Raw genomic sequence first — 26516 nt, 5'->3', positions numbered from 1 at the left:
GGACAATAAACACCTCCTCCTCTCCACAACTTCATTACATTGGGGGAGGAGGTGATCTGTAGTTCACAGAAGATAGCGGGGAAGCTGATAACATTGTTTTATTTCATTCTACAGGGGGTAGAAAGGATGCTGGATTTATGGCAGGATCAACACTTGAAAAATAAGCAAACAAATGCATTAATAAAAGGTGACACTCAGGGGCGGACTGATCATTTGGAAACATGGGCAATGCCCAAGGGCCCGGGGTCAGTAGGGGGCCCCATGAGATGCCCCAGGTGCTTTTTTCATAGGCTTTTTTGAGTTTGGGCAAGGACACAGGGGCCCCATGATCCCCTATTGCCCGGGGGCCCCATGAGTTGTCAGTCCGCCCCTAGGCAACATTCACTCCCCCTAGTGTTTCTATGGAGGAGCAGTGTTTACATGAGTGTGTCAGGACTTCAGAATGCTCCCCTCCTTTGTCGACATGACATTTAGGGAGGTGTTCTGTAGTACTCAGAGACAGCTGAGAACAAAGTAAATGATACGTGTACAGCGCAGGCAGAGCACAGGAAGCTATTAGCTGACAAGATTCATGGCAGGATCAACAGGCACATTTTTGCACCGCAGGGCCCATTCACACCAGAAGCTGCGTGTTTGCTGCGTGTCTTTGCCTGTGCAGTGACATGCATTCGACGTGCATTTTTTTATGCGCATTTGCGTATATTTTTTCTACGCTTGCATTTACTTTGTGGTCACTTTTATCCTCTTTCTTCTGTGGGCTCCTATGTGCACTGCTCTCGGTTGCAGTGCATTTACAAGCATCTGTGTGCGTTTCTGTGCATTTGCAGTGCAGAAAGATGCAGTTGGCTGTAGTTTTTTTTTTCACTGCACTGCACTGCAATTTTGAAGCCTTCCATACACCCAGTGAAGTGACCGGCTTCAGGTGACACACAGAGATGAAACAAATCCTCCTACTTAAGTTGTGCCTGTTTATCTGCCGTCTTCTCGTCTCTACATCCATTGAAAGTGCTGAATTTATAAAGCTTGTCTGAGAGTTTAGAAAAAAGGAGGGCGGAGAGCAGAGGCGTCCCTAGGGTTGGTGTCACCCGATGCGGTAACACTTGATGACACCCCCTCCGACGATCCCCGCAGAATGGATCGGATCTGCAGATTGAGCATAATGGATCGCAGTCCGATCCATTATGCTCCCCAATCCGCAGATCCGATCCATCCTGCGGGGATCGTCGGCATGCAACCTATACGGGGTGACACCAAACCAGGGGTGGACTGACCATTCGGGTACCAGGGCACTGCCCGAAGGCCCGGGATCAGTAGGGGGCCCCATGAGAAGCCCCTGGTACCTTTCATAGGTTTTTTTGGGTGTGGTTTGAGTGTGGGCAAGGACACGGGGGCCCCATGATTTCCTATTGCCTGGGGGCCCCATGAGTTGTCAGTCCACCCCTGCAACAGACCAGCTCCAAGGAAAGGTAAGTTGTAAAGAAAGCCGACAATCCCTGCAGGATGGATCGGATCCATCCTGCAGGAATTGTCGGCTTGCTTTACAACTTACCTTTTTGTGGAGCAGCACCGGTGTCACCCGGTGTGGGCCGCACTCCCTGCACCTGCCTCGGGTCGCCACTTGGGGAGCATTTAAGTTTCACCCTGCAGAGCTCAGTGAGGAGAGCTCTAAGAGCTGATTGGAGGGAAGAGACGCGCCCCCCTTCATGCAGCACACAGGAATAGAGCTGAGGCCATCAATCTGCTGGAGATCCCTCCCCTGTCACCATTTTCCTCTTGGTGTCAGGAAAACTGATCAGAAGTGATAGCAGAGAAAGGAGGCAGCAGACATAAATGACGCTTAGGAAGAGATTTACTAAAACCAGAGCACTCAGAATCAGGTCCGGCTCTGCATGGTAGCCAATCAGCTTCTTATCTGAGCATTCAGAAAACAGGGGGTGGGGAGCTCAAATTACACACTGCAGAGCTCAGTGGGTAGAGTTCTGAGAGCTGATTGGAGGAAAGAGACACCCCCCCCTTCCCTTCACACAGCACACAGGAACAGAGCTGAGGCTGTCAATCACAGACTGTGTGCTGGCGTTCCCTCCCCTGTCACCTTTTTTCTTTTGGTGTCTTGGCCTCTGCTGAGCCCACTAAGATGGTGAATTTCATGGAATATTTTGACATAAAATTTGTTAACAATGTCAATTTTTTTACATTTTTAAGGGCTTAAGATGGATGGAATTTGAAACTTGTCTATGCTCTAAAGATTTGCCGTTTCTGCGCACTTTCATTTCAAAGCTGTGATATAATCTGTGCGTATTCCCCACTCGGCGCCTTCTCTCTCTCTGTGATCTCATTGACATTTATTTTGTGGTTGTCACCATCGACCTGACACCACGGGGTGAGTAATTTGTCAGCAACCGGCCGCTGTGCGCGGGGCGATCAGTACAGAAAACAGTGATGCGATCTGCGCCCCGCGGCGTACTTTACTTTGCGTGAAAACAAAAATTGCCATGTAAATTTTTTGTTTTCAGGTCGTGCGACTTATTGAAAAAGAAAAAAATTTACTGGACTCGCCAGACTGATTTGTTTTAATGACTACGGGGTGATTAATAGGGGAAGTCCCTGACATGGAGGAACGAGGACATGAAAGCATTCGTCATCTTTATTTATTGAGAAATCACTGAGAGGAGGACCAGCTGTCCTTAAAGAAGGAAAGGAAAGGAAGGGGAAGGGGAAGGGAAGGGAAGGAAGGGGAAGGGGAGGGGGAAGGGAAGGAAGGGGAAGGGGAGGGGGAAGGGAAGGAAGGGGAAGGGAAGGGAAGGAAGGAAGGGAGGAAGGAAGAAAGGGAAGGGAAGGGAAGGGAAGGGAAGGAAGGGGAAGGGGAAGGGGAGGGAGAAGGGAAGGAAGGGGAAGGGGAAGGGGAGGGGGAAGGGAAGGAAGGGGAAGGGAAGGAAGGGGAAGGGAAGGGAAGGGAAGGAAGGAAGGAAGGAAGGAAGGAAGGAAGGAAGGGAAGGGAAGGGAAGGGGAAGGGAAAAGAAAGGGAAGGGGGAAGGGAAGGGAAGGAAAGGGAAGGAAGGGAAAGGAAAGGAAAGGAAAGGAAAGGGAAGGAAGGGGGAGGGGAAGGGAAGGGAAGGAAAGGAAAGGGAAGGAAGGGGAGGGAAGCTAAGGGAAGGGAAGGGAAAGAAAAGGGAAGGAAATGGAAAGGAGAAAGCCAACCGAAGCAACAAGTAGGAGCACTTGGGAAGAACAGTGTATTTTGTGAGACACTTCTGTGGACTGAACTTACCCTATTTATTGGGCAGGAAAAGAAAGGAAATGAGAGGAAAAGAAAGGAAAGGAAAATGAATGGAAAGGTAAATGAATGGAAAGGGAAAGGAAAAGGAAAATTAAAGGAAAGGAAATGGAAAGAAGAAAAGGAAAGGAGATAAAAGGTGAAAAGGAAAATGAAAGGAAAGGAGAAAAAGAATGGAAAGGAAAAGAAAAAGCAAAAGAAAAAGGAAAGGAAAATGAATGGAAAAGGAAAATTAAAGGAAAGGAAATGGAAAGAAGAAAAGGAAAGGAATGGAGAAAAAGAATGGAAAAGGAAAGGAAAGGAGGAAAAGAATGGAAAGGAAAGGAAAAGCAAAAGAAAAAGGAAAGGAAAATGAATGGAAAGGGAAATGAATGGAAAAGGAAAATTAAAGGAAAGGAAATGGAAAGAAGAAAAGGAAAGGAAATGAGAAAAAGAATGGAAAAGGAAAGGAAAGGAAAAGGAAAGGAGAAAAAGAATGGAAAAGGAAAGGAAAGGAAAAGGAAATGAAAAGGAGAAAAAGAATGGAAAAGGAAAGGAAAGGAAAAGGAAAAGAGAAAAAGAAATGAAAGGAAAAGAGAAATGGAAAGGAAAGGAAAAGGAAAGAAAAGGAAAAAAAGAAAGAAAGGGAAAGGTGCTAAAGAAAAAATTGATCAGCTGCAATAAGATAAATGTTTGCTTTTGTGTTTAATACGTTAAATAATGTTCTCTTAGCAAGCCTTGGAGTGCACACAGAAGGCATTCCATAGCAATGATTACAAATCATACAAAACATTCGTTTCTATAACTAGTTTTCCCTCCCCTCTCCCCTCCCATTAAGAACATTAGTTCTGTCATTAGAGCGCCCCCCATTGCCCCTATACATGAAGTGTGAAGTTGTGATGATGGTTTTCTTTGGCCTGTCATATGATAACACTGTTAGATTTTGTTTCTATGTAATACATTTCCATCTCTGACATTACTGCCCCCTGCTGGTTATCCCTCAGACTGCAGGTCATTCTGTTCGCCTTCGCAGACACAGACGGTGAAGAAACTGCTGGAACAGAAGCGCCAACAGCACAACACCAACCAAGTCCTAACGGTATGAAGTGCAGGGAAGGGAGGGGAGCTATTGGATTCTGTTATATATATATATATCTTGGCATTAGAAAGTATACGAAACTTGCAGATGCACAACCAAAACCATCATTTGAAGAAGCAATGAAGGGAACATTGTTTGCTGCAGCTGTTCATTGTCCATTGAGCTCACACCTGCTATTTGTATTTCGAAAGCAAAAAAAAAATCGTGAAGTTTATTCATTTCCTGTCGTGTTCTAATATCCCGCTGTCTCCAGTGCATTGACGATCTATAATTTGTCTTTTTTTTTTAAAGATCCCTGCTGCCCTGGTTGAGTATAATCAGGATTCAGGTGAGGCCCCAGATGGGTTCCTATAATTATCTTCCTTTCTGATAATTCTCACTGTTGGTTAAGGTCTACAGACAGACGCTTTGTCCTATTCCTAGGTGCTGTTAGTACATCTCCATTTCTTCACCAAAGCCCCGTCCAGCAGGAAGATGAGACCCATGTCTTCCAAAGACCAACTGCTCACTATACTTACCCCCCAATGGAGGACCTGTATGGACCCGGTGCACTGTACAGCCATGATGGCAGATGGGATGAGATCAGGAGGACTGAAGCTCAAGCTCTGGAGCCAGACATAGGGGTGAGACATGAGAAGGGGCGGACTGACAACTCATGGGGCCCCCGGGCAATAGGGGATCATGGGGCCCCTGTGTCCTTGCCCAAACTCAAAAAAGCCTATGAAAAAGTTACCAGGGGCATCTCATGGGGCCCCCTACTGACCCCGGGCCCTCGGGCGGTGCCCGAGTTTCCAAATGGTCAGTCCGCCCCTGGACATGAGCCAGCAGGGCGATGTGCGGGGTTCACTAACCCGCAGCAACCAGGATGATGGATTCATCAAAGCAGTATTTATTTATTTATCTATTACAGGTACTTACTGTACATAGCGCCATCAATTTACACAGCACTTTACATATATATTGTACATTCACATCAGTCCTTAACTCTCAAGGGGCGTCCAATCTAAGGTCCCTAAAGTAGGCCATAGACGGGTTGAAAACCGGCCGTTTAAAAAAAAAAAAAAAAAAAAACGAAAAATCGGTCGTTTGATTTGCCGACATTACCACCAATGGTAAAAAGATTGGCCGATTTTTGTCCCGTCTACGGCCGGCATTTAATTACTTCTGTCCCTGCAGAGAGCTCCGCTATTATATTTTACATGAAAGTCTCGCGGTTGCAACAATGTATCCATTTGTATCCATTTGGAATACAGATGTTTTTATTCAGATACAAATGGATACATTGTTGCAACCGCAAGACTTTCATGTAAAATATAATAGCGGACTGGAATTCTTCTTCTTTTTCTTCTTCTTTTTCTTCTTTTTCATTTTCTTCCTCTTTTCTTCTTTTCTTCTTCTTCTTCTTCTTCTTTTTCCTCTTCTTTCTTCTTCTTCTTTTCTTCTTTTTCCTCTTCTTTATTCTCCTTCTTCTTCTTCTTTTTCCTCTTCTTTTTTCTCCTTCTTCTTCTACTTCTTTTTTTCTTCTTTTTTTCTTCTTATTCTTCTTTTTCTTCTTCTTTTTTATCTTCTTTTTTTCTCCTTCTTCTTCTTCTTCTTTTTTCCTCTTCTTCTTTTTCTTTTTTTCTCTTCTTTTTCTTCTTATTTTCGTCTTCTTTTTTTCTTTTTTTTTCTTCTTCTTCTTCTTTTTTCCTCTTCTTTTTTCCTCTTCTTCTTCTTTTTTCTTCTTCTTTTTTTTCTTCTTCTTCTTTTTCTTCTTATTTTCTTCTTCTTTTTTCTTTTTTTCTTCTTTTTTCTTCAGCTTCTTTTTCTTCTGCTTCTTTTTCTTCTTCTTTTTCTTTTTTTCTTCTTCTTCTTCTTTTTCTTCTTCTTTTTTTCCTCTTCTTTTTTCTTCTTCTTCTTCTTTTACTTCTTCTTTTTTTCTTCTTCTTTTTCAGCTTCTTTTTTTCTTCTTTTTCTTCTTCTTTTTTACTTCTTCTTCTTCTTTTTGCTCTTCTACTTCTTTTTCCTCTTCTTCTTCTTCCAGGTCATGGCTCATGCGCAGATATTTTATCGGTAAAACAATCGGCCGATTTGCCCATCATTGCCGGGAAAATCGTCCGATCATCAAAATCAGCCGCAAATTTTCCAACATGCCGATAAAAAAATGTGCAAAAAGCCCAAAAAACGGCTGACCAATTAACCCATTAACAGTGCGAAAATCGGGCCGATTTTTTTTTCGGCCAAAAGATCGGCTGATTTTCGACCCTTCTATGGACCCCAAAACTCACATTCATACATACACATACTAGGGCCAATTTGGACAGCAGCCAATTCACCTGTCTTTGGAGTTTTGGAGGAAACTGGAGTACCCAGAGGAAACCCACGGAGACACAGGGAGAACATGCAAACTCCAGGCAGGTGGTGCCGTGGCTGGGATTCGAACCAACAACCCGAGTACTGCCAGGTGGAAGTGCTAACCACTTAGCTGCCCTATACAGTAAACATACAGTGTTGTGAAAAAGTGTTTGCCCCTTCCTGATTTTTTTATCTTTTCCACATTTGTCTCACATAAATGATTCAGATCATCCAACTAATTTTAATATTACACAAAGATAACCCGAGGAAATACTAAATGCTTTTTTTTTTTAAATGATGATTGCCGAGCCTCCAATCATCAGGGATTTGCTGATTGCAAAGCTGTAGGTCTGAGTCAGCAGATGGCATTGAAACTTTGCAGAAAGATCCCCGATTCCACACAAAGAGCAAGGACTCTTCCTCGCAGCATGTTGGCAGGGGACAGGCTTCTCTGCTCAGGCTGTGGCTGCTTTCTGCTGTTAAAATTTAAATAAATCGTTGTTTTTTTTTTCTTTTCCCTCAGACTGTTTCTGCTGCCCACGCTTCCTATTTGTCCACTTTTTCCCATGATCCCTCCTGGCTGGCACCGGTCCCATGTCCAGTTGCGGCAGCAGACACCTACTCGAGGGTGCCAGGCTGTGTGGTTTCAGAACTAATGCCGCAAGACTTGGAGGAAGCCAGACTTCAGCTCCAGAACCTCAGCCCCGACCAGCTTCTGCAACAGGATGGAGATGGAGACACGTGAGTGCTCACATGGTCATAGCCTGACTCAACCATTGAATATTGTAGGTGTAGAAAGCAGTTCCTGCAGGCGTCAGCAGTGTCAGGACAGGGGCTTTAAGCACCCAAGCTAAAAAAGCCAAAGGGTGAACCACCACCCATCCCACCCCACCACATCCTGCCCCTTTTGTGTCCCACTCATGCTGAATTTCCCAAGGTGACCACCTCTTCTGCCTGCCCCTCGGGGTCCAGCGATGGAAATCTGACCCCCGTTATAGTCATAGAGAAAGCTTGTTCTCTATGTCTTCATGTGGCACTTTGCACTGCCCCATTAAAAGCTCTGTGTATCTATCGTAAAAGCAGGGCTTTTTTTCAGCGGGAACCCGGAGGAACGCAACCCCAGCACCAAATGTATGTAATGGGAAGGGATGCTGGGTTGTGCTGGGGAGCAGGGGCGAACTGACAACTCATGGGGCCCCCGGGCAATTGGGGATCATGGGGCCTATGTGTCCTCGCCCACACTCAAAACACACCCAAAAAAGCCTATAAAAGGTACCAGGGGCATTTTATGGGGCCCCCTACTGACCCCGGGCCCTCGGGCAGTGCCCAAGTGCTCGAATGGTCAGTCCACCCCTGCTGGGGAGTCTATTGATACTGGCATCTGGGGATTAATGTTTGCTGGAGGGGATCTATTTTTGCAGGGTATCTATTGTGCTGGGAAGGTCTGTTGTTGCTGGTGGGGGATTTATTGTTGCTGGGGGGGTCAATTGCTGATGGGAGGTAACTATTGTTGAGAGAGGGGTATATTTTCGATGACTGCTGGACGGCCTATTGATGCTGGCTGAGGGGGGATCCATTGTTGCTGCTTGGGGTCTATTGTTACTATGGGGTATTTTGTTGCAGGTGGTCTATTTTTGCTGGGGGTAAAGTATTGTTGCTCGGAGGATTTATTATTGCTAGGAAGGTCTGTTGTTGATGGTGGGGAACAGGGGCGGACTGACAACTCATGGGGCCCCTGGGCAATAGGGGATCATGGGCCCCCTATGTCCTTCCCCAAACTAAAAAAAAAAAGCCTATAAAAGGTACCAGGGGCATTTCATGGGGCCCCCTACTGATCCCGGGCCCTCGGGCAGTGCCCGAGTGCTCGAATGGTCAGTCCGCCCCTGGTGGGGGATTTATTGTTGCTGGGGGGGTCAACTGCTGATGGGAAGGAACTATTGTTGAAAGAGTGGTATATTGTTGATGACTGCTGGATGGTCTATTGATGCTGGCTGAGGGAAGATCTATTGTTGCTGCTTGGGGTCTATTGTTGCAATGGAGTATTTTGTTGCATGTGGTCTATTGTTGCTTGGGGGGGTTTATTAATGCTGGGAAGGTCTGTTGTTGCTGTTGGGGTATTTTTGTTGTTAGGGGGGTCAATTGCTGATGGGAGGGAACTACTGTTGCCAGAGGGGTATATTGTTGATGGTTGCTGGATGGTCTATTGATGCTGGCTGAGGGGAGATCTATTGTTGCTGCTTGGGGTCTATTGTTGCTATGGGGCATTGTGTTGCGGGTAATCTATTGTTGCTGGGGGTAATCTATTGTTGCTGGTTGCTGGGGGAATCTATTATTGCTGGGGGGATCTATTGTTGTAGGGGGGACCTGTTGTTGCTGGAGGTCTATTGTTGCTGGCTGCAGGGGATCTATTTTATCATTAACAAATTCTATACAAATTACTTTGTAATGGTGGGTAGGGAATGGAACCAAGGGACCGTGTTCGGAGGTGGGTAGGGGGTTGAGAAAAGGGACGGTGCTTGGAGGTGTGTAGGGGGCGGAGACAAGGGATGGTGGTCGGAGGTAGGTAGGGGGTGGAGACGAGGGACGGTGCTTGGAGGTGGGTAGGTGGTGGAGACGAGGGACGGTGCTTAGAGGAATGTAGGGGTCAGAGACAAGGGACAGTGCTCGGAGGTGGGTAGGGGGTGGAGATGAGGGACGGTGCTTGGAGGTGGGTAGGGGGCGGAGACAAGGGATGGTGCTCGGAGGTGGGTAGGGGCTGAAGACAAGGTACGGTGCTCGGAGGTGGGTAGGGGGTGAAGACAAGGTACGGTGCTTGGAGGTGGGTAGGGAGTGGAGACAAGGTACGGTGCTCGGAGGTGGGTAGGGAGTGGAGACAAGGTACGGTGCTCGGAGGTGGGTAGGGGGTGAAGACAAGGTACGGTGCTCGGAGGTGGGTAGGGGGTGGAGACAAGGTACGGTGCTCGGAGGTGGGTAGGGGGTGGAGACAAGGTACGGTGCTTGGAGGTGGGTAGGGAGTGGAGACAAGGTACGGTGCTCGGAGGTGGGTAGGGAGTGGAGACAAGGTACGGTGCTCGGAGGTGGGTAGGGGGTGAAGACAAGGTACGGTGCTCGGAGGTGGGTAGGGGGTGGAGACAAGGTACGGTGCTTGGAGGTGGGTAGGGGGTGGAGACAAGGTACGGTGCTCGGAGGTGGGTAGGGGGCAGAGATGAGTCGTGACTTGGAAAGGGAGAGTTCCTGCACCTATTTATCATCTCTTACTGATTGCATCGATCTTTTCTTGCCAACAGAATCCTGCACCTCTATGCTGCGAGAGGCCTGCGGAGCCAGGCTTATGCTGCGGCTGAGCGCTACCTGCATTATGGCCAGCTGGACGTGAAGGAACATAATGGGAAGGTAAACATCCAATAATTATGTGAAGGTCTGAAAATACCCAGGAACGCCCTTTTATTCTTTAGTAATATAGATAATCAGATAAATCTTTTGTTTGCCGAAATCAATTGAGCTGAATATATCAGTATGAGTATAAAGCTCTCTGAGCCCTGATGAAGGGGGGGGGGGGTGTTTTGAGAGCCACGGAAACAGGTTGGCTTTTTTTTTTGATGATGAAGCCGTTTGGACTCCATCATTTGGTTTGGGACCCTTGTCTGTTGTAAGTTTTATGCTTTGAACATTCCCACTGGAAGGGAAATTTGTTTCGTGTGAGCAGCCAAACCCATCTCTTTGGGTAGATTTGGTTTCTCCACCCTTCCGAACAAAAACGATTGGACTTTTGTGGTGTGACAATGAGGCAGTCTGAGGGGCTCATTATCACACAAGGATTAGGCATGTTGGAAGATGAGCTGATTGTCGTTAAGCATAGATGCTAACTGCACTCCCTCATACTGATGTCCAATCGAGGTGACCACAAAAGATCATTGGGTGGGGTTTAACTCAAGCATGGGCCGGTCTTCTTTGGACAGTTAGAGACTTTCAGCACATTATGGGGTTATTAATTAAAACTGGAAAGTGTAAAATCTGATACAGCTCTGCATAGAAACCAATCAGCTTCCAGGTTTTATTGTCAAAGCTAACTGAACAAGCTGAAGTTGGAAGCTAAAAGTGCCTATATTATTAGATATATGTCTATAAAGGTGATGTATGGAAGATCCAATGATGATCTTCAAATGCTGGTGATCAATAACATCTATCCAACGGTATGGTGATGTGCCCGGTAATGTAAGAAATGCGCACTCACCAGATGCGCATTCAAATCATGCATTTAGAGATATATCTCTCAGTAGGTCAGCTGGAGGTCCCTTTAAGGATAGGTCTGGTGTTCCCTCACTGCTTCCTCTGCTGTCAGCAATACCTCTGCCGTCCTCCTTGTACAGCTCTGTGGGTTGTTATAGCTCACAAAGAGCCCAAAAAAGGAGGCCAATAGTGTGATATTGCATACAAGGGAGAGGTGCAGCGCTAACTAAATGAATAAATATACTTATATACTTGATAAATATAAATATAAATCAGTAAAAAGTGCTATTAAAGTGCAAAACGGTGACTAAATGATGGATATAGTCCATATCGTGCTCAGAATCCAAGAGAGTCCTTTAAGAGCTCCAATCCCTGGATTCGTGGATGAGGTGATAAAAGTAAAAATTGCGCACTCACCAAATGCGCAATTCAAATGCGCATTCAAAGCTGATATTCCAAGGTCCTCATATGGATCTGGTCAGATCTGGTCATGGAAAGCCCTCTGTCACCTGGTAGTGTATTCCACACATAGAAGAAAAGGCCGCTCTGCAGATGTAAAGGACTCCCACTGAGAACACTCAACAGCACGTCCACGTGCTAACGCACCTCCTCAGGTAGATTACTCCGCCTCGGCAGTAACACGGTTCACAGATCACTCCGCGCTCTCGGCCGCGTAGAAGGTAATGTGGCGCATGTGGTGTAGTGGCGGCTATCCGGCGCTGGGGGGCAGTGCGGAACTTCCTCCATGCTCAGACACAGGTAGAGCGATCCGCACTGCCCCCCAGCGCCGGATAGCCGCCACTACACCACATGCGCCACATTACCTTCTACGCGGCCGAGAGCGCGGAGTGATCTGTGAACCGTGTTACTGCCGAGGCGGAGTAATCTACCTGAGGAGGTGCGTTAGCACGTGGGCGTGCTGTTGAGTGTTCTCAGTGGGAGTCCTTTACATCTGCAGAGCGGCCTTTTCTTCTATGTGTGGAATACACTACCAGGTGACAGAGGGCTTTCCATGACCAGATCTGACCAGATCCATATGAGGACCTTGGAATATCAGCTTTGAATGCGCATTTGAATTGCGCATTTGGTGAGTGCGCAATTTTTACTTTTATCACCTCATCCACGAATCCAGGGATTGGAGCTCTTAAAGGACTCTCTTGGATTCTGAGCACGATATGGACTATATCCATCATTTAGTCACCGTTTTGCACTTTAATAGCACTTTTTACTGATTTATATTTATATTTATCAAGTATATAAGTATATTTATTCATTTAGTTAGCGCTGCACCTCTCCCTTGTATGCATTTTTATTGAGAAGGTTCATATGGTACCTCTTTGGTGTTCAGCTGCTGTTTTCTTCTTCTTTTATTTTAATTTTTGTGATTTTATACTAGTTGTTTTAAGCGCTCACTTATTTTGAAAATTAATAGTGTGATATTGCTTATTTAGGAAGCATTTATTCCATAAAGTGAAAAATACAGAGAACAGAATTCACTGACCGTGTGTGAGAATCCAAGATGGCCGCCGGGACCCACGTGGTGCCGGCGGCTTGACGTCACGACGTTGCAGCTCCTCCCTGACGCGTTTCGTGCTGTTGCACATAATCATAGGGGGTTATCACTTAATCACTTTATGGTTTTATTGTATATAATACCACCTTGTTACACACCACCAGTCACTTTATATTCAACCGGATACTGTGATATTTATTTATTTGTTATTGCATTTGACACTTTTGAAATTATTTATTGTGTGTAATTTATATTTAGCGCCCATATTTATATTGATACTTTGGAAGGCTTTTTTGGTACCTTTTTGGTGTTTCAGCAGCTAGCCATTTTAGCGCTCACTTACCTCCTTGTGCTTTCTATTTGAAGTTAGAAGCTGATTGGCCACCATGCACAGCTGCAGCAGATTGTGCTCACTCCAGTTTTAGTAAATCCCCCCTTATGTCTTGATGTCAGGAAGTGCCATGGACAACTCAAAAAGCTAGTTATAAGAAATGCTAATGATGTGAACTAAATGTATCGGTCAATTATCATGTGACGTTTTCCATCTTTCCTTTATCCAGACTCCACTCCTGGTGGCCGTCACAGCCAACCAGCCTGAGATCGTCTATGACCTGATCACTCTAGGTGCTGATGTCAGTGCTGCAGACTGCAAAGGGCAGACAGCCCTACACGTTGCTGGAACCTATGGCTTGTCTGATGTCCTCAGAGTAAGTTCAAAGGAGATTTTCTGTAGAAATATCGTAAATTCTACACAAATGTGACAATATGTGGTGATCATTGACCACTAACTTCAAGGTGAAGGTCAAATAAAGTCCTTCAAATCTACCTATTTTCTCAAGCATTTAAACTCCTCCAGATGATGGGGAACACGAGTTGTTACCTTGATGTTAAGTTGAGGTTCACTTGGGCCTTCCTAATGTCCTGCATGTAGAAGATTGGGCGTATTACCATTAATTCTCTGGAACTGCACTAGTAAAGCTGGGGGTCTTGATGACTTGTGGTTTTCAGTATAAACCTGTAACTGGGCCATAAACCACCACTTCTAGAAGTTCCTTTCCCATATCCTAAACACTCATAGAGATTGGTGCAGATGATACACCTTGAAAATGATTTGGCCTTGCTTCCCTGACCTTGGAACTAATCCACACCCTTATGTCTCCCATCAGTTCGATAAGAGTGCCATGGAGCCTATTGTGGGTGCTATCATTGGGCAGGTGAATGCTGTGTGGTAGGAGCTTAGTCCTAAAAACAGGGAAAGCGAGGCCCTTAATAACAAGATGGTCCGGCTACAGTTAGAACCTCAGAACCTCTGATTTTGACTGTCTGTGCTTTCCTGACCTGATGACCACCACTTCCCTCATTTCCTGTTTTACATCACAAGTTATCACATAGACAAGAAGTGAGATAAAATGTCTCCCACTGGGGTTATGGACAACAATACCATCTTCACAGGTTACTTACTCTTCCTAAGTGCACTCACCAGCCACTTTATTAGGTACACCTTGCTAGTGCCAAGAAAAAATCCCTCACACTATGACACCACCACCACCCGCCTGAACCGGTGATACAAGGCAGGATGGATCCACCACACCAGGACACCACCACCAGCCTGAACCATTGATACAAGGCAGGATGGATCCACCTTACCATGACACCACCACCACCAGCCTGAACCGGTGATACAAGGCAGGATGGTTCCACCACAGCATGACACCACCACCAGCCTGAACCAGTGATACAAGGCAGGATGAATCCACCACACCATGACACCTGAACCGTTGATACAAGGCACAATGAATTCACCTCACCATGACGCCACCACCACCAGCCTGAACCGGTGATACAAGGCAGGATGGATCCACCACACCATGACACCACCACCACCAGCCTGAACCGTTGATACAAGGCACAATGAATTCACCTCACCATGACACCACCACCACCGGCCTGAACCGGTGATACAAGGCAGGATGGATCCACCACACCATGACATCACCACCACCAGCCTGAACCATTGATACAAGGCAGGATGGATCCATACTTTCATGTTGTTTATGCCAAATTCTGACCCTACCATCTGAATGTCGCAGCTGAAATCCAGCCTAATCAGACCAGGCAACATTTTTCCAATCTTCAGTTGTCCTATTTTGGTGAGCCTGTGTGAATTGTAGCCTCCATTTCCTGTTCTTAGCTGACAGGAGTGGTCTTCTGCTGTTGTAGCCCATCTGCTTCAAGGTTGGACATGTTATGCATTCAGAGATGGTATTCTGCATACCTTGGTTGTAACGAGTGGTTTTTGAGTTACTGTTGTCTTTCTATCATCTGGAACCAGTCTGCCCATTCTCCTCTGACCTCTGACATCAGCAAGACATTTTCCTGCACACATCTGCCGCTCACTAGATATTTTCTCTTTTTCGGACCATTCTCTGTAAACCCGGAGATGCTTGTGCGTGAAAATCCCAGATGATCAGCAGTTTTTGAAATACTCAGACCAGCTCGTCTGGCACCAACAACCATGCCATGTTCAAAGTCACTTAAATCCTCTTTCCTTCCCATTCTGATGCTCGGTTTGAACTTCAGCAACTCGTCTTCACCACGTCTAGATGCCTAAATGCATTGAGTTGCTGCCATGTGATTGGCAGATTAGCTATTTGCATCACCAAGCATTTGAACAGGTGTACCTACTAAAGTGGCCTTTGAGTGTATATCCAAAAAAATCATTAAAAAAAGTTTTGGTTTAAAGTAATAACCATCTTTTGTGGTAATACGTTTATGCGAAAGTACAACTTCACATTCCAAATGGGGGAGAAACGAGAAGATGTTTTGCCCGTTATTCCCTCTGCTTCACCAATATTTTTGTTTTAGGTCTTCCTGGCTCTTCCACATCAGAAGAACCTTGACGTAGAGGCCAGAAATTACGATGGTGAGTTGAGCAATGTTTTCATTCCTACAATTTAGATAGCCATTGGACGGCCATACTTGATCCAAGAGTTACAAGACATAGTACAGTATATCACTTTTTCAATGTTTTTAGCAACAGATGTCAGTATGTTGAATCCTGAGGACTTGTAGGGCTGTAGGTGCTCGTTTCCACAAAAACCATCTTTGTAGCCAATTTTTCTCTTTTCTTTGTAAAGTGAAGGAGGGTATCCATAAAATAGATGAGCTAAGAGGTGAACTTCCAACCATAACATGTATGGGTGGGCTGGGGAAGGGTTACCTAAAAGGGGGTTCTGAGCCTTTCACCATCTATCTAAAAAAAATTGGCTGGTGTTCCTCATGGAATCGCATGAAATTCTAGAGATAACTTTGCATGTTTTCTGTTCTTCTAGGTCTGACTCCACTTCATTGTGCTGTTATAGCTCAGAATAACGCCTTCAAGAGCAAAAACAGCCAAAACACTCCCAACGCCCAGCAGCAAGACAGAGAGACCATGTTGTGTGTCCATCTCCTACTTCAGATGGGGGCCAACCTCACCAGTCAGGTACCATCCACAGTTTGCCTAATGTAGCACTACCCCCTTAGGAGTTGCTGAGGATTTGGGTCTCCCTATAGTCCTGCACAGCCAGGCAACATGCATTTTCCACAGGCGTCCACTCTGGAGACAGTAAACAGTCCTTGAACTTGGTCTTTTTTTCTCAGATTTTATTAGGGGTGAAAAACTTGGATTGGATTGAGCAATGCATGGGATGTCCAAGGAACTGCAAACTTAGGACAACTTCCTGGCAACTCTTTACGCAACAAACTCTTCTTGGAGATCTCTCCAGCCTCTTCTGATGGATCTCATGGTACCACCCCAAACCCCAGATAGTTCTCTATCCAGAAATCTGAGGGCTTTCCCTGAACAAAGGGATCCAGTAAGGATCTTAAGAGTACAGTCCAGCTGAGGGCTAGTCAGGTTTTCAACCCAAATACCCTCTCCCTTCTCTCGAGTTCAGGGGGGGAAGAAGTACTCACTGTTTCTCTCCTGCAAGCTATAGATTGGTAGCTGCCTTCAGGCCCTCAGCTGGGCTGGCTCCTTTCTTAGCTCTACAAGTGGGGTCGGTGAGGTTCAGCTTTCCTCCTCTCCAGATTCCACCTGGAGGCAGGCCACTTCCCACTGGCCCCCCTCCCAGGCTCCCCACTCCACCCTACTCTCATCATCTTACACCCGACACAGACTTACCACTTCCTGCTGATCAGGCTCAAACATATCTGAGGGCTGTCCTGACCCCATGCCAAGACTCCTGCTTGAGGATTGGTCCCTCAGGCATGCAGATTACTCCCTCCTCACCCACACCCACTGCCTTCGAGAAACTTCCCCCCTCTAGAGCAGGGTGAAGTATCAGTGAACTGATCTGCAGAGCCCTCAGCCACATATGACCTGGCTGGCTAATACCCAGGCTGACCCGTGCCCATTCTGCTATTCGGCCTCTGACTGAAAACCCTAGCTAGCCCCCCCTGGCTAACTAGAGAGGCACTACACTAATAATGAGTGAGCGAAAGGAAGGGGGCTACAGTAAAAATCTTGGGCATTGCCCGAGTTTCCAAATGGTCCGTCCGCCCCTGCAGCTGAATGATTTGGAGGAGACCTCTCCCTCTCATCTAACCTAGAGAGGATTGATTGCCTTCGTCAAATCTACATATACATACTGTGTGCGTCCAAAAAAGCATTTAGGCTCTTCTGAGTGTCTTTATAGGAAAGTCCAGGACTTTTATTTTTTTTTAAATAAAGCCTTTATTAATAAAGTTTTTAAATGACACAAAATTTCAATTGAAGGTAAAAAAGCAAATGAAATTGATCCCAAAACAACTGGAATTCTCTTTGGAAGTATAATGGGCCTCTATGAAGGTCCAGCTTTCAGGTGCTGATGAAGCTAAAAATTAAATATGGCTTTCTTCACCAGGAAATTAAAAGCAACAAAACGGTGCTCCATCTATCCATCCAGGCCGGGAACCTCCCCCTTGTGAAATTCTTCCTTCAGATGCCCCACATTGACCTGGCCATGTTCATCAACATGAGGGTGAGTCAGACTAGCGGTGGGATGGCTTTGGCTTTTACATAACCCTGTCTGTCTCTTCCACAACTGACTGCATTGCGTGTCCTTTCTACTCCTGTAGGCTCATGGAAACACGGCATTGCACATGGCTGCTGCATTGCCTCCTAACTCTTCCACAGAGTACCTAATCCAACGCCTGCTCTTCCATGGTGGCGATCCGAGTGTGCGCAATCTGGAGAATGACCAACCGGCTCATCTGGTGCCTCCTGGGGAATTATCGGACCAAGTAAGTACATTGCAGAGAACAGACTTGGGCAAAGAAGACGCTCATCAGGCTCACTAAGCAATTATAAGCAGCTAATTAGGGATCCTGACCAATCCCCAGGAGGGGAGGGTTGGCATGAGGTCAGGACAGCCCTTAAGTATGACTGAGCCTCGGGTGGAAGATGTGAGAGGAAGAGACGCAGGAGCCTGGGGGGGCCCAATGGGAAGGGGCCTACCTACAGGCTGAGACCTGGAAAGGAGGCACACTCAGCTTCACCTGTAGAGCCAGCCCAGCAGAAGGCAGCCACCAACCCAACTAGCTCGAAGGAATGGACTGAGTGAGTTATCCTGCACCCCCTGGTCCAGACAAGTGGAGAGGCCATTCTGGTGGGAAACCTGACTAGCTGTACACCCGGGACTGTTGCATTTTAAGTGGCAGCTTTGGATTCCCTTGCCCAGGGATTTCCTCCAGATAGCTGATCATCTGGCATCTGGGGTGGTACACCAGGAAGGACTGGAGAGCTCTCTAAGAAGCGTTTGCTATATAGAGACTTGTATATAGTTGCCAGGAAGTTGTCCTCAAGTTGCAGTTACCTTGGGCATCCCATACACCCCTTACCCCATCCAAGTTCAAGTACCCCTAATAAAACTTAAAAAAACAAACTTAAGGACTGTTTAGTGTCTCCAGTATGCAAGTCTTTGGAAAATGCTTGTTGCCTGGCTGTGCAGGACTATAGGGGAACCCAAAACTCCAGCAACTCCTTAGGGGGTAGGGCTACAGTAGTGTTGAGGGAGCATTCTTTGAACCTTCCCTGTTCACCTGGAAGCTCTCCCTATGCTAAGTACTGTCCCTTACAAGTGGGTTCCTTTACCTGTCCAACTACTCGTCTAAAGCATGCCAAAGATACGGCTTCCCTTGTTTAAAGGGTTTCCTCACCCAAAATGGCTGTCAAGTCTCCCAAGAATTCTGTGCCCAAGTGGACAGCTTCACTGTTCAAAGCATTGGATGGAATTCCTAGTCATGTGATTAATAAAGGAAGACTGCATTTTATTGCCCCACCTAGGTGATGACCAGGGGCAGACTGACCATTAAAGCACTTGGGCACTGCTTGAGGGCCCAGGGTCAGTAGGGGGCCCCATGAGATGCCCCTGGTACCTTTCAGAGGCTTTTTTCTGGTGTGGTTTGAGTGTAGGTGGAGACACTGGGGGGCCCCATGATCCCCTATTGCCCGGGGGCCCCATGAGTTGTCAGTCCACCCCTGGTGACGACCTTTCCTCCAGTGGATTGTCTCCTGTGGAGGCATCGGAAGTCTCATAGTGTGAGCACTGGGTCTGGAGCTATGGATTGAGAAGGTGGTAGCGCTGTTACACCTTTTTCCATCGGAACCCCTATGGGGCCAATCCCTTTACAAAACCCCACTTCCCATGCAGCAATGGTAAAAGGCCCTCTACAGGTAGAAAGATGTACTGCACCTGAGTACACTCTGATCCTTTAGCAATGTTAAATCCCTTATTGGCATGCCGATTGAATGGGAAATTTGCAGGTGGGTGAAGCTTTGTTCGAAAATTGTGGAAAGCAGTGGTGCACACCGACGAATGTTGAGGAATAACAGCCCTTGAAGTATCAAAGTCCTAAAAGTCTAGACCGGGGGTGTCAAACTGGAGGCCAACTAGCTGTTGCGAAACTACAAATCCCATCATGCCTCTGCCTTTGGGAGTCATGCTTGTAACTGTCAATCCTGCAATGCCTCATGGGACTTGTTTGGCAACAGCAGGAGGGCCGCCAGTTTGACACCCGTGGTCTAGACCTTTTCTTTCTTCTATTACAACACTTTGTGGTTCCTTTTCATTGCAGATCAAACTTTTGTTGAAAAAAAGACGTGTGACCTCATCATCCCGCAGCCATTCAGCAGCTTCCTCATAGGAACCGAAAAGAGATCAGGGCTATTTTTTTTTTAGTCCCAACGTTGACATCCTTCCACTGGTGGAAGAACACAGTACCTCCAGCTGGTGGATCCCTAAATTCCTGGTATTTAATATAAATGGTGTTATCAGATTTATGGTATATATATATACTGGTTTCCGTGAAACTATTAGCTCCTCCCCTTGCAAGGTTGGAGCACCTACCATAAAATGAACGTAAGACTCAAGCTTCATGTTGCAATCTGCTACATATATTGAGAGTAGGAAGATGTCGGCGCAGAGCTTGGCAATCTGTATGGCAAGCAATCCACACGTCTACTTCTCATTTTTGTTGGCTCGTCTGCTTAGCCCTAGCCAGGGCTTTTATTCTCAGAGAATAGCTACTCCCGTTTCTGAGTCACCCATTGTCTCCGCCCCCTCTCCTTCTCCAAGCACCGCCCCTTGGCTCCACACCTACCCTCCTCCCACTGCTGCCCCATTTACAGTATAAAGAACCAAGTATCATTTTGTGGTGCTAAGTAACTTGTATGTATGTATGGAACCAAGGAACGGTGCTCGGAGGTGGGTACGGGGGTGGAACCAAGGGACGGTGCTCAGAGGGGGGTACGGGGGTGGAACCAAGGGACGGTGCTAGGAGGTCAGTAGGGCGTGGAACCAAGGGACAGTGCTCGGAGGTGGGTAGGAGGTGGAACCAAGGGATGGTGCTCGGATGTTTGTAGGGGGTGGAACCAAGGGATGGTGCTCGGAGGAGGGTAGAGGGTGGAACCAAGGGATGGTGCTCGGAGGTGGGTAGGGGGTGTAACCAAGGGACAGTGCTCTGAGGTGGGTAGGGGGTGGAACCAAGGGATGGTGCTCGGAGGTGGGTAGGGGGTGGAACCAAGGAACGGTGCTCGGAGGTGGGTAGGGGGTGGAACCAAGGGACGGTGCTCGGAGGTGGGTAGGGGGTGGAACCATGGGACGGAGCTCGGAGGTGGGTAGGGAGTGGAACCAAGGGACGGTGTTCGGAGGTGGGTAGGGGGTGGAACCAAGGGAACTTGCTCGGAGGTGGGTAGGGGGTGGAACCAAGGGACGGTGCTCGGAGGTGAGTAGGGAGTGGAACCAAGGGACGGTGCTCGGATGTGGGTAGGGGGTGGAACCAAGGGACGGTGCTCGGAGGTCGGTAGGGGTGGAACCAAGGGACGGTGCTCAGAGGTGGGTAGGGGGTGGAACCAAGGGACATTGCTCGAAAGTGGGTACGGGAGTGGAACCAAGAGACGGTGGGTAGGGGGTGAAACCAAGGGACAGTGCTCAGAGGTGGGTAGGGGGTGGAACCAAGGGACAGTGCTCAGAGGTGGGTGGGGGTGGAACCAAGGGACAGTGCTCGGAGGTGAGTGGGGGGCGGAGACAAGGAGTGACTTGGAAGGTGGAGTTCCTGCACCTATTCTCTGAGAAAAAAAATCCTGCCTATAAATGTGATTAATTCATACACTAGCTGTGATTCTGTATACATTTTACCCCCCCCCCCCAAAAAAAAAAACATGACAGTTTAATAATAAATATTAAGATAACAAATGTGCTGCAAAAGGCAGGTCGAAATGCGACTTTGAAACTTCTATGATTGACAGCAGAAGCCCATTAGGCCTACGCACTATTTTTATTTTCTGTGAAACCTGAAAACAACTCCCCATTATCAGCACACTATCTTCTCACCACGACTGTGATCTGCAAATTTATTTTTCAAAAAGTTTTAGCCTCCTTTCCAAAAACAAAACAAAGATAAGGTCTACAGAAACTGGAGAAAAAACAATATATCTTGTTTTTTATTATTATTTTTATACTCAGGGATACTATCATATTACCGATATTTGTGAATGTTATCTTTAACTTCATTTGTCTAATGACATTTTTGTTGACATTTTTGTTGGACAAAAATATTTTTTCGAAACAACATTTTTTTAAATGTTCTTTTTTTTTTTATTGCCAAATTGGTGCTTAGATGGCAAAAACTGTTTGGTTTCTGTTTTTACAAAATAGATTTTACGTGAATTAATTTTTTTTTTAATAAGAAAAATCAACCTTGAAAATTTTAAGGCCTTGTGCACACAGGACGTTATAAAAACGGAAGTAGCGTCAGCCGTAGAAAGCCGCGTTCAAAACGCCAGTTTTGCAGCATTTTGCTGCGTTAGCAGCAAAAAAAAATACCACTCTGCTATTTTTATTATTATTTATGACAGGTACTTATATAGCGCCGCAATTTATGCAGCGCTTTACATATATATTGTACATTCACATCGGTCCCTAACCCATTTTTAAATCCCACTTTCCCACAATGCACCCCTGAATAGTCATGGTGTAGTGGTTTCCCATATGGAAGAAAAATTATATTTGAAATGCTACAATTTTGGCCATATTCAATATATTTCAAAATATATTTCAATAAATATATATACTGCATGTTGAAATGCATTTTTATTACAAAATATATGAAAAATATTTTTTAAAATACATTTCAAATATACTGTATGTCTTTAAAAATCTACATTTTTGGAATGCATTTACAAATTTTTGTAAAAGTATATGTTAAAGTGATTTTTTTATCTGAAGAATATATTTAAAAAATATATATTTTTAAAAATATTGTTTTTTAAATATATTCTGCAGATTTTTTTTTAACGTATAAAAAATCCATTTTAACATATATGTTCACATATATTTGTAAATGCGTTCCAAAAATGTAGATTTGTATTTTTAAAGACATACAGTATATTTGAAATGCAGTTTTAAAATATTTTTCATATATTTTGTAATAAAAACGCATTTCAGCATGCAGTATATATATTTATTGAAATGTATTTTGAAATGAGGCCCTAAATTACATGCATCTAGGCATCCAAGATGCCAATGGTGACCATTAAATGGTTAATACCATTGCCAACTGTTTTTGCCAACCATTTTGAGGCCTTGGTCAATGGACTTTTGCTCCCCCTTAACAAAAGGGGGAAAACCCCCTTGAAGCAGGTCAACTGCAGGTCAGAGGAGGTCAACTGCAGGTCAGAAGGAGGTCAACCGCAAGTCAAATGCACCTGTCAATGACTTCTCAATGATCTCAGAAGCATCTCCATCCGATGCCATTGACAGAAGACCAAAGCCCCTTGACACAGACCGAATAGTGGGGTAAGAACGATAAAAGGGGAAAATGACCTTTTTTGAAAGGAGACTTATTCTTCTATTTATTGGGGATGTTTCTTTTCTTTTTTTTTTCTTAAGAAAGAGACCAAATCCATTCTTTATCATTTCTGTGAAATGAACTTCAAAATCATTTAATATGGGCCATATTGGTCCGCAATAAGGAAGTCTTCCATTGAGCCAGCACTTGCTGAATGGATTCCATCAAAAGTGAACAATAGTCCAAAATACGGCGCAAAATTCGGAACCATCATTTGGAGTAAATTCCAGCCATTCGTTGTACTGAACTCCTGGTTCCGATCCAATCATTAGCCGCTATCATTAGAGAATAGAGAGACTGACACACACACTCATTAAAACCCAACAATGTGCAAAGGAGCTGAACACAAAATTCTATTTTTCTAAATTATTTAATTGTCTATTTAAACTTCGATCTTTGTTTCCAATTGCTAATTTATTGTACCCGTGTTTAATTTATTGCTGTGTTAACAGAAGAGCACTCTCTGCTACCAATTATACTAATTTATCACAAATAATAAATAATAAAATGTTGGAGCATTTTCACCAGGACAAATAAACTGGATTGCAATGCCTATTATCATTCTGAGGTGTGTGTGTTGTTTTTTAATTATGTTTTAAAAAAAATTTTTAAATTAAAAATTGAGAAAAATAATAACAATATAATTGTATTAATTTATACATAGATTTTATATATATATATATTTTTTTTTATACACTGTATTTATATTTTTTTCCCTTTTTTATTTATTGCTGGCGAAACTGCCACTTTGCTGGTATGGTACACATCATTTTGTAACAAGGACTTACAGAGAATAAGAACTACTGATGTTTTTTGGTTTGTATATATATATACAGTTGCAAGAAAAAGTATGTGAACCCCTTGGGATTACGTGGAGTTTTGCATGAATTGGGCATAAAATGTGCTCTGAACGTCATCTAAGTCACAACAATAGAAAAACACAGTCTGCTGAACATAATACTACACAAACATTAGATGTTGCCATGGTTTAATTGCACATAACATGTAAACATTCACAGTGCAGGGAGGAAAAAGTACGTGAGGTCCTAGCTTAATGACATCTCCCAGAGCTAATTGGAGCCAGGAGTGAGCCAACCTTGACTCCAATCAGTGTGATGATATTGGATGTGTTGCTGACAGCTGTCCTGCCCTTAAAAAGCACACACCTCTTTTGGGTTTACTGGTTTCAAGAAGCACTGTCTGATGTGAACCATGCCTCGCAGAAAAGAGCTCTCAGAAGACCTACGATCAAGAATTGTTGACTTGCATGAAGCTGGAAAGGGTTACAAAAGTATCTCCAAAAGCCTTGATGTTCATGTGTCCACGTTAAGACAGACTGTCTACAAATGGAGAAAGTTTAGCACTGTTGCTACTCTCCCTAGGCGTGGTCGTCCTGTAAAAATGACTGCAAGAGCACAGCGCAGAATGCTACATGAGGTAAAGAAGAATCCCAGAGTGTCAGCTAAAGACCTACAGAAATCTCTGGCACATGCTAACATTTTTGTTGACACATCTACAATAAGGAAAACATTAAACAAGAATGGAGTACATGGGAGGACACCACGGAGGAAGCCATTGCTGTCCAAAAAGAATATTGCAGCACGTTTGAAGTTTGCAAAAGAGCACCTGGATGTTCCACAGCACTACTGGCAAAATATACTGTGGACAGATGAAACCAAGATTGAGTTGTTTGGAAAGAACACACAACACTATGTGTGGAGAAAAAAAGGCACAGCACACCAACATCAAAACCTCATCCCCACTGTGAAACATGGCGGAGGGAGCATCATGGTTTGGGGCTGCTTTGCTGCCTCAGGGCCTGGACGGATTGTTGTCATTGATGGGAAAATGAATTCCAGAGTTTATCAAGACATTTTTCAGGAAAACGTACGACCATCTGTCCGCCAACTGAAGCTCCGCAGAGGATGGGTGATGCAACAGGACAATGACCCAAAGCATACAAGTAATTCAACAAAACAATGGCTGCAACAGCACAGAATACGCCTTCTGGAGTGGCCCAGTCAGAGTCCTGACCTCAACCCCATTGAAATGCTGTGGCATGACCTTAAGAGAGCGATTCACACCAGACATCCCAAGAATATTGCTACACTGAAACAGTTTTGTGAAGAGGAGTGGTCCAAAATGACTCCAGATCATTGTGCAGGTCTGATCTGCAACTACAGGAAACATTTGGTTGAGGTTATTGCTGCCACAGGAGGGTCAACCAGCTATTAAGTCCAAAGGTTCACATACTTTTTCCTCCCTGCGCTGTGAATGTTTACATGTTATGTGCAATTAAACCATGGCAACATCTAATGTTTGTGTAGTATTATGTTCAGCAGACTGTGTTCTTCTATTGTTGTGACTTAGATGACGTTCAGAGCACATTTTATGCCCAATTCATGCAAAACTCCACGTAATCCCAAGGGGTTCACATACTTTTTCTTGCAACTGTATACACACACACAATATGCTCACACTGTGTATATATATATATATATATATATATTTTTTTTTTTTTTTTAAATAAATAAATATATATATATATATATATATATATATACACACATACACTGTATTTATATTTGTTTTTCCTTTTTTCTTTATTGCTGCTGGAACTGCCACTTTGCTGGTATGGTACACATACTTTGTAACAAGGACCTACAGAGGATAAGAACCACTGATGTTTTTTGGTTTGTATATATATATATATATATATATATATATATATACATACATATACGGTATATATATATATATATATGTATATATATATATATATATATATACACATATATATATATATATATATATATATATATATATATACATACACACACTGTGCATATATATATATATATATATATGTAGATATGATTTTTAATTTTTTTTATAAATATATATTTTATATATATATATACAGTATATATATATATATATATATATATACGGTATATATATATATATACTGTGTCTATTTTTTTTTCCTTTTTTCTTTATTGGTGCCGAAACTGCCACTTTGCTGGTATGGTACACATACGTTTGTAACAAGGATTTACAGAGGATAAGAACCACTGAAGTTTTTTTTGTCTTTTTTTTTATTTAAAAATTGGGAAAAAATTATTTACACATGGAGCTTATTTTGTTTGTTTTTTTTACTATAGCAGGACACTGTCCTGGTGCCCCAATATCTGTGGTTCCCAATACAATGTAATCCATTAAGAGAAATGCGTTTATCGAGGATTTGAAAATCTGCCATCATACTATTACACATCACCAAAAACATTTTATTTAAAACACACAATAAATTCTTCTTTTTGGCAAACCTCCTGCCCTCCAAATCAATGGCTTGGCTTGGTGGCAATGGCTTTGATGGGCATATTGCAAACAATAGTGAGGGGAAAAAAATCTTATTATAAAAGGAGAGCAGAGACATGATACAGGTACCGTCAGCATATTCTCAGAATAGTAAAATATTTGCCTAAAGCAGATGTAAGACGAACATTTTTGGGCACGTGGTAGTCCTCAGTCTTTTCCAACCTCCATAGACATGGGGGTCTCACATTTCTGGGAATTTAAATAAGTAACTTTAAAAAATATAAAATTGGGGCTAATCTATTGGTGGTAACAGTTTGGGCTACAGACATGAGATGGTGGTTGAAGGTCACAACTGCTGCGTGACCATTCCTTGGAAAGATCATGACATAGACATGTAG

The 26516-nt window shown here is 44.4% G+C and overlaps 1 protein-coding gene across 1 annotated transcript in view; it reads left to right on the top strand.

The window, feature by feature from the left end:
• The window catches only part of NFKBID (NFKB inhibitor delta), a 28837-nt gene extending 8710 nt beyond the window's left edge, over window positions 1-20127 (top strand). The window contains exons 2-12 of the mRNA XM_089660408.1: window positions 4258-4343; window positions 4644-4680; window positions 4776-4975; window positions 7210-7427; window positions 9974-10079; window positions 12990-13136; window positions 15295-15352; window positions 15762-15913; window positions 17316-17432; window positions 17530-17694; window positions 19528-20127. Coding sequence (XP_089516534.1) covers window positions 4258-4343; window positions 4644-4680; window positions 4776-4975; window positions 7210-7427; window positions 9974-10079; window positions 12990-13136; window positions 15295-15352; window positions 15762-15913; window positions 17316-17432; window positions 17530-17694; window positions 19528-19596 — 1355 coding nt within the window. The 3' untranslated portion in view covers window positions 19597-20127. The remainder of the gene's footprint in view (window positions 1-4257; window positions 4344-4643; window positions 4681-4775; window positions 4976-7209; window positions 7428-9973; window positions 10080-12989; window positions 13137-15294; window positions 15353-15761; window positions 15914-17315; window positions 17433-17529; window positions 17695-19527) is intronic.
• Window positions 20128-26516: the final 6389 nt, after the last annotated feature.

The sequence above is a fragment of the Staurois parvus genome, unplaced genomic scaffold (assembly GCF_062004578.1).
Source record: "Staurois parvus isolate SC_StPar_1 unplaced genomic scaffold, SC_StPar_1.0 ptg001239l, whole genome shotgun sequence".
Classification (NCBI taxonomy): domain Eukaryota; kingdom Metazoa; phylum Chordata; class Amphibia; order Anura; family Ranidae; genus Staurois; species Staurois parvus.
This window is presented reverse-complemented; position numbering and strand designations above follow the sequence as displayed.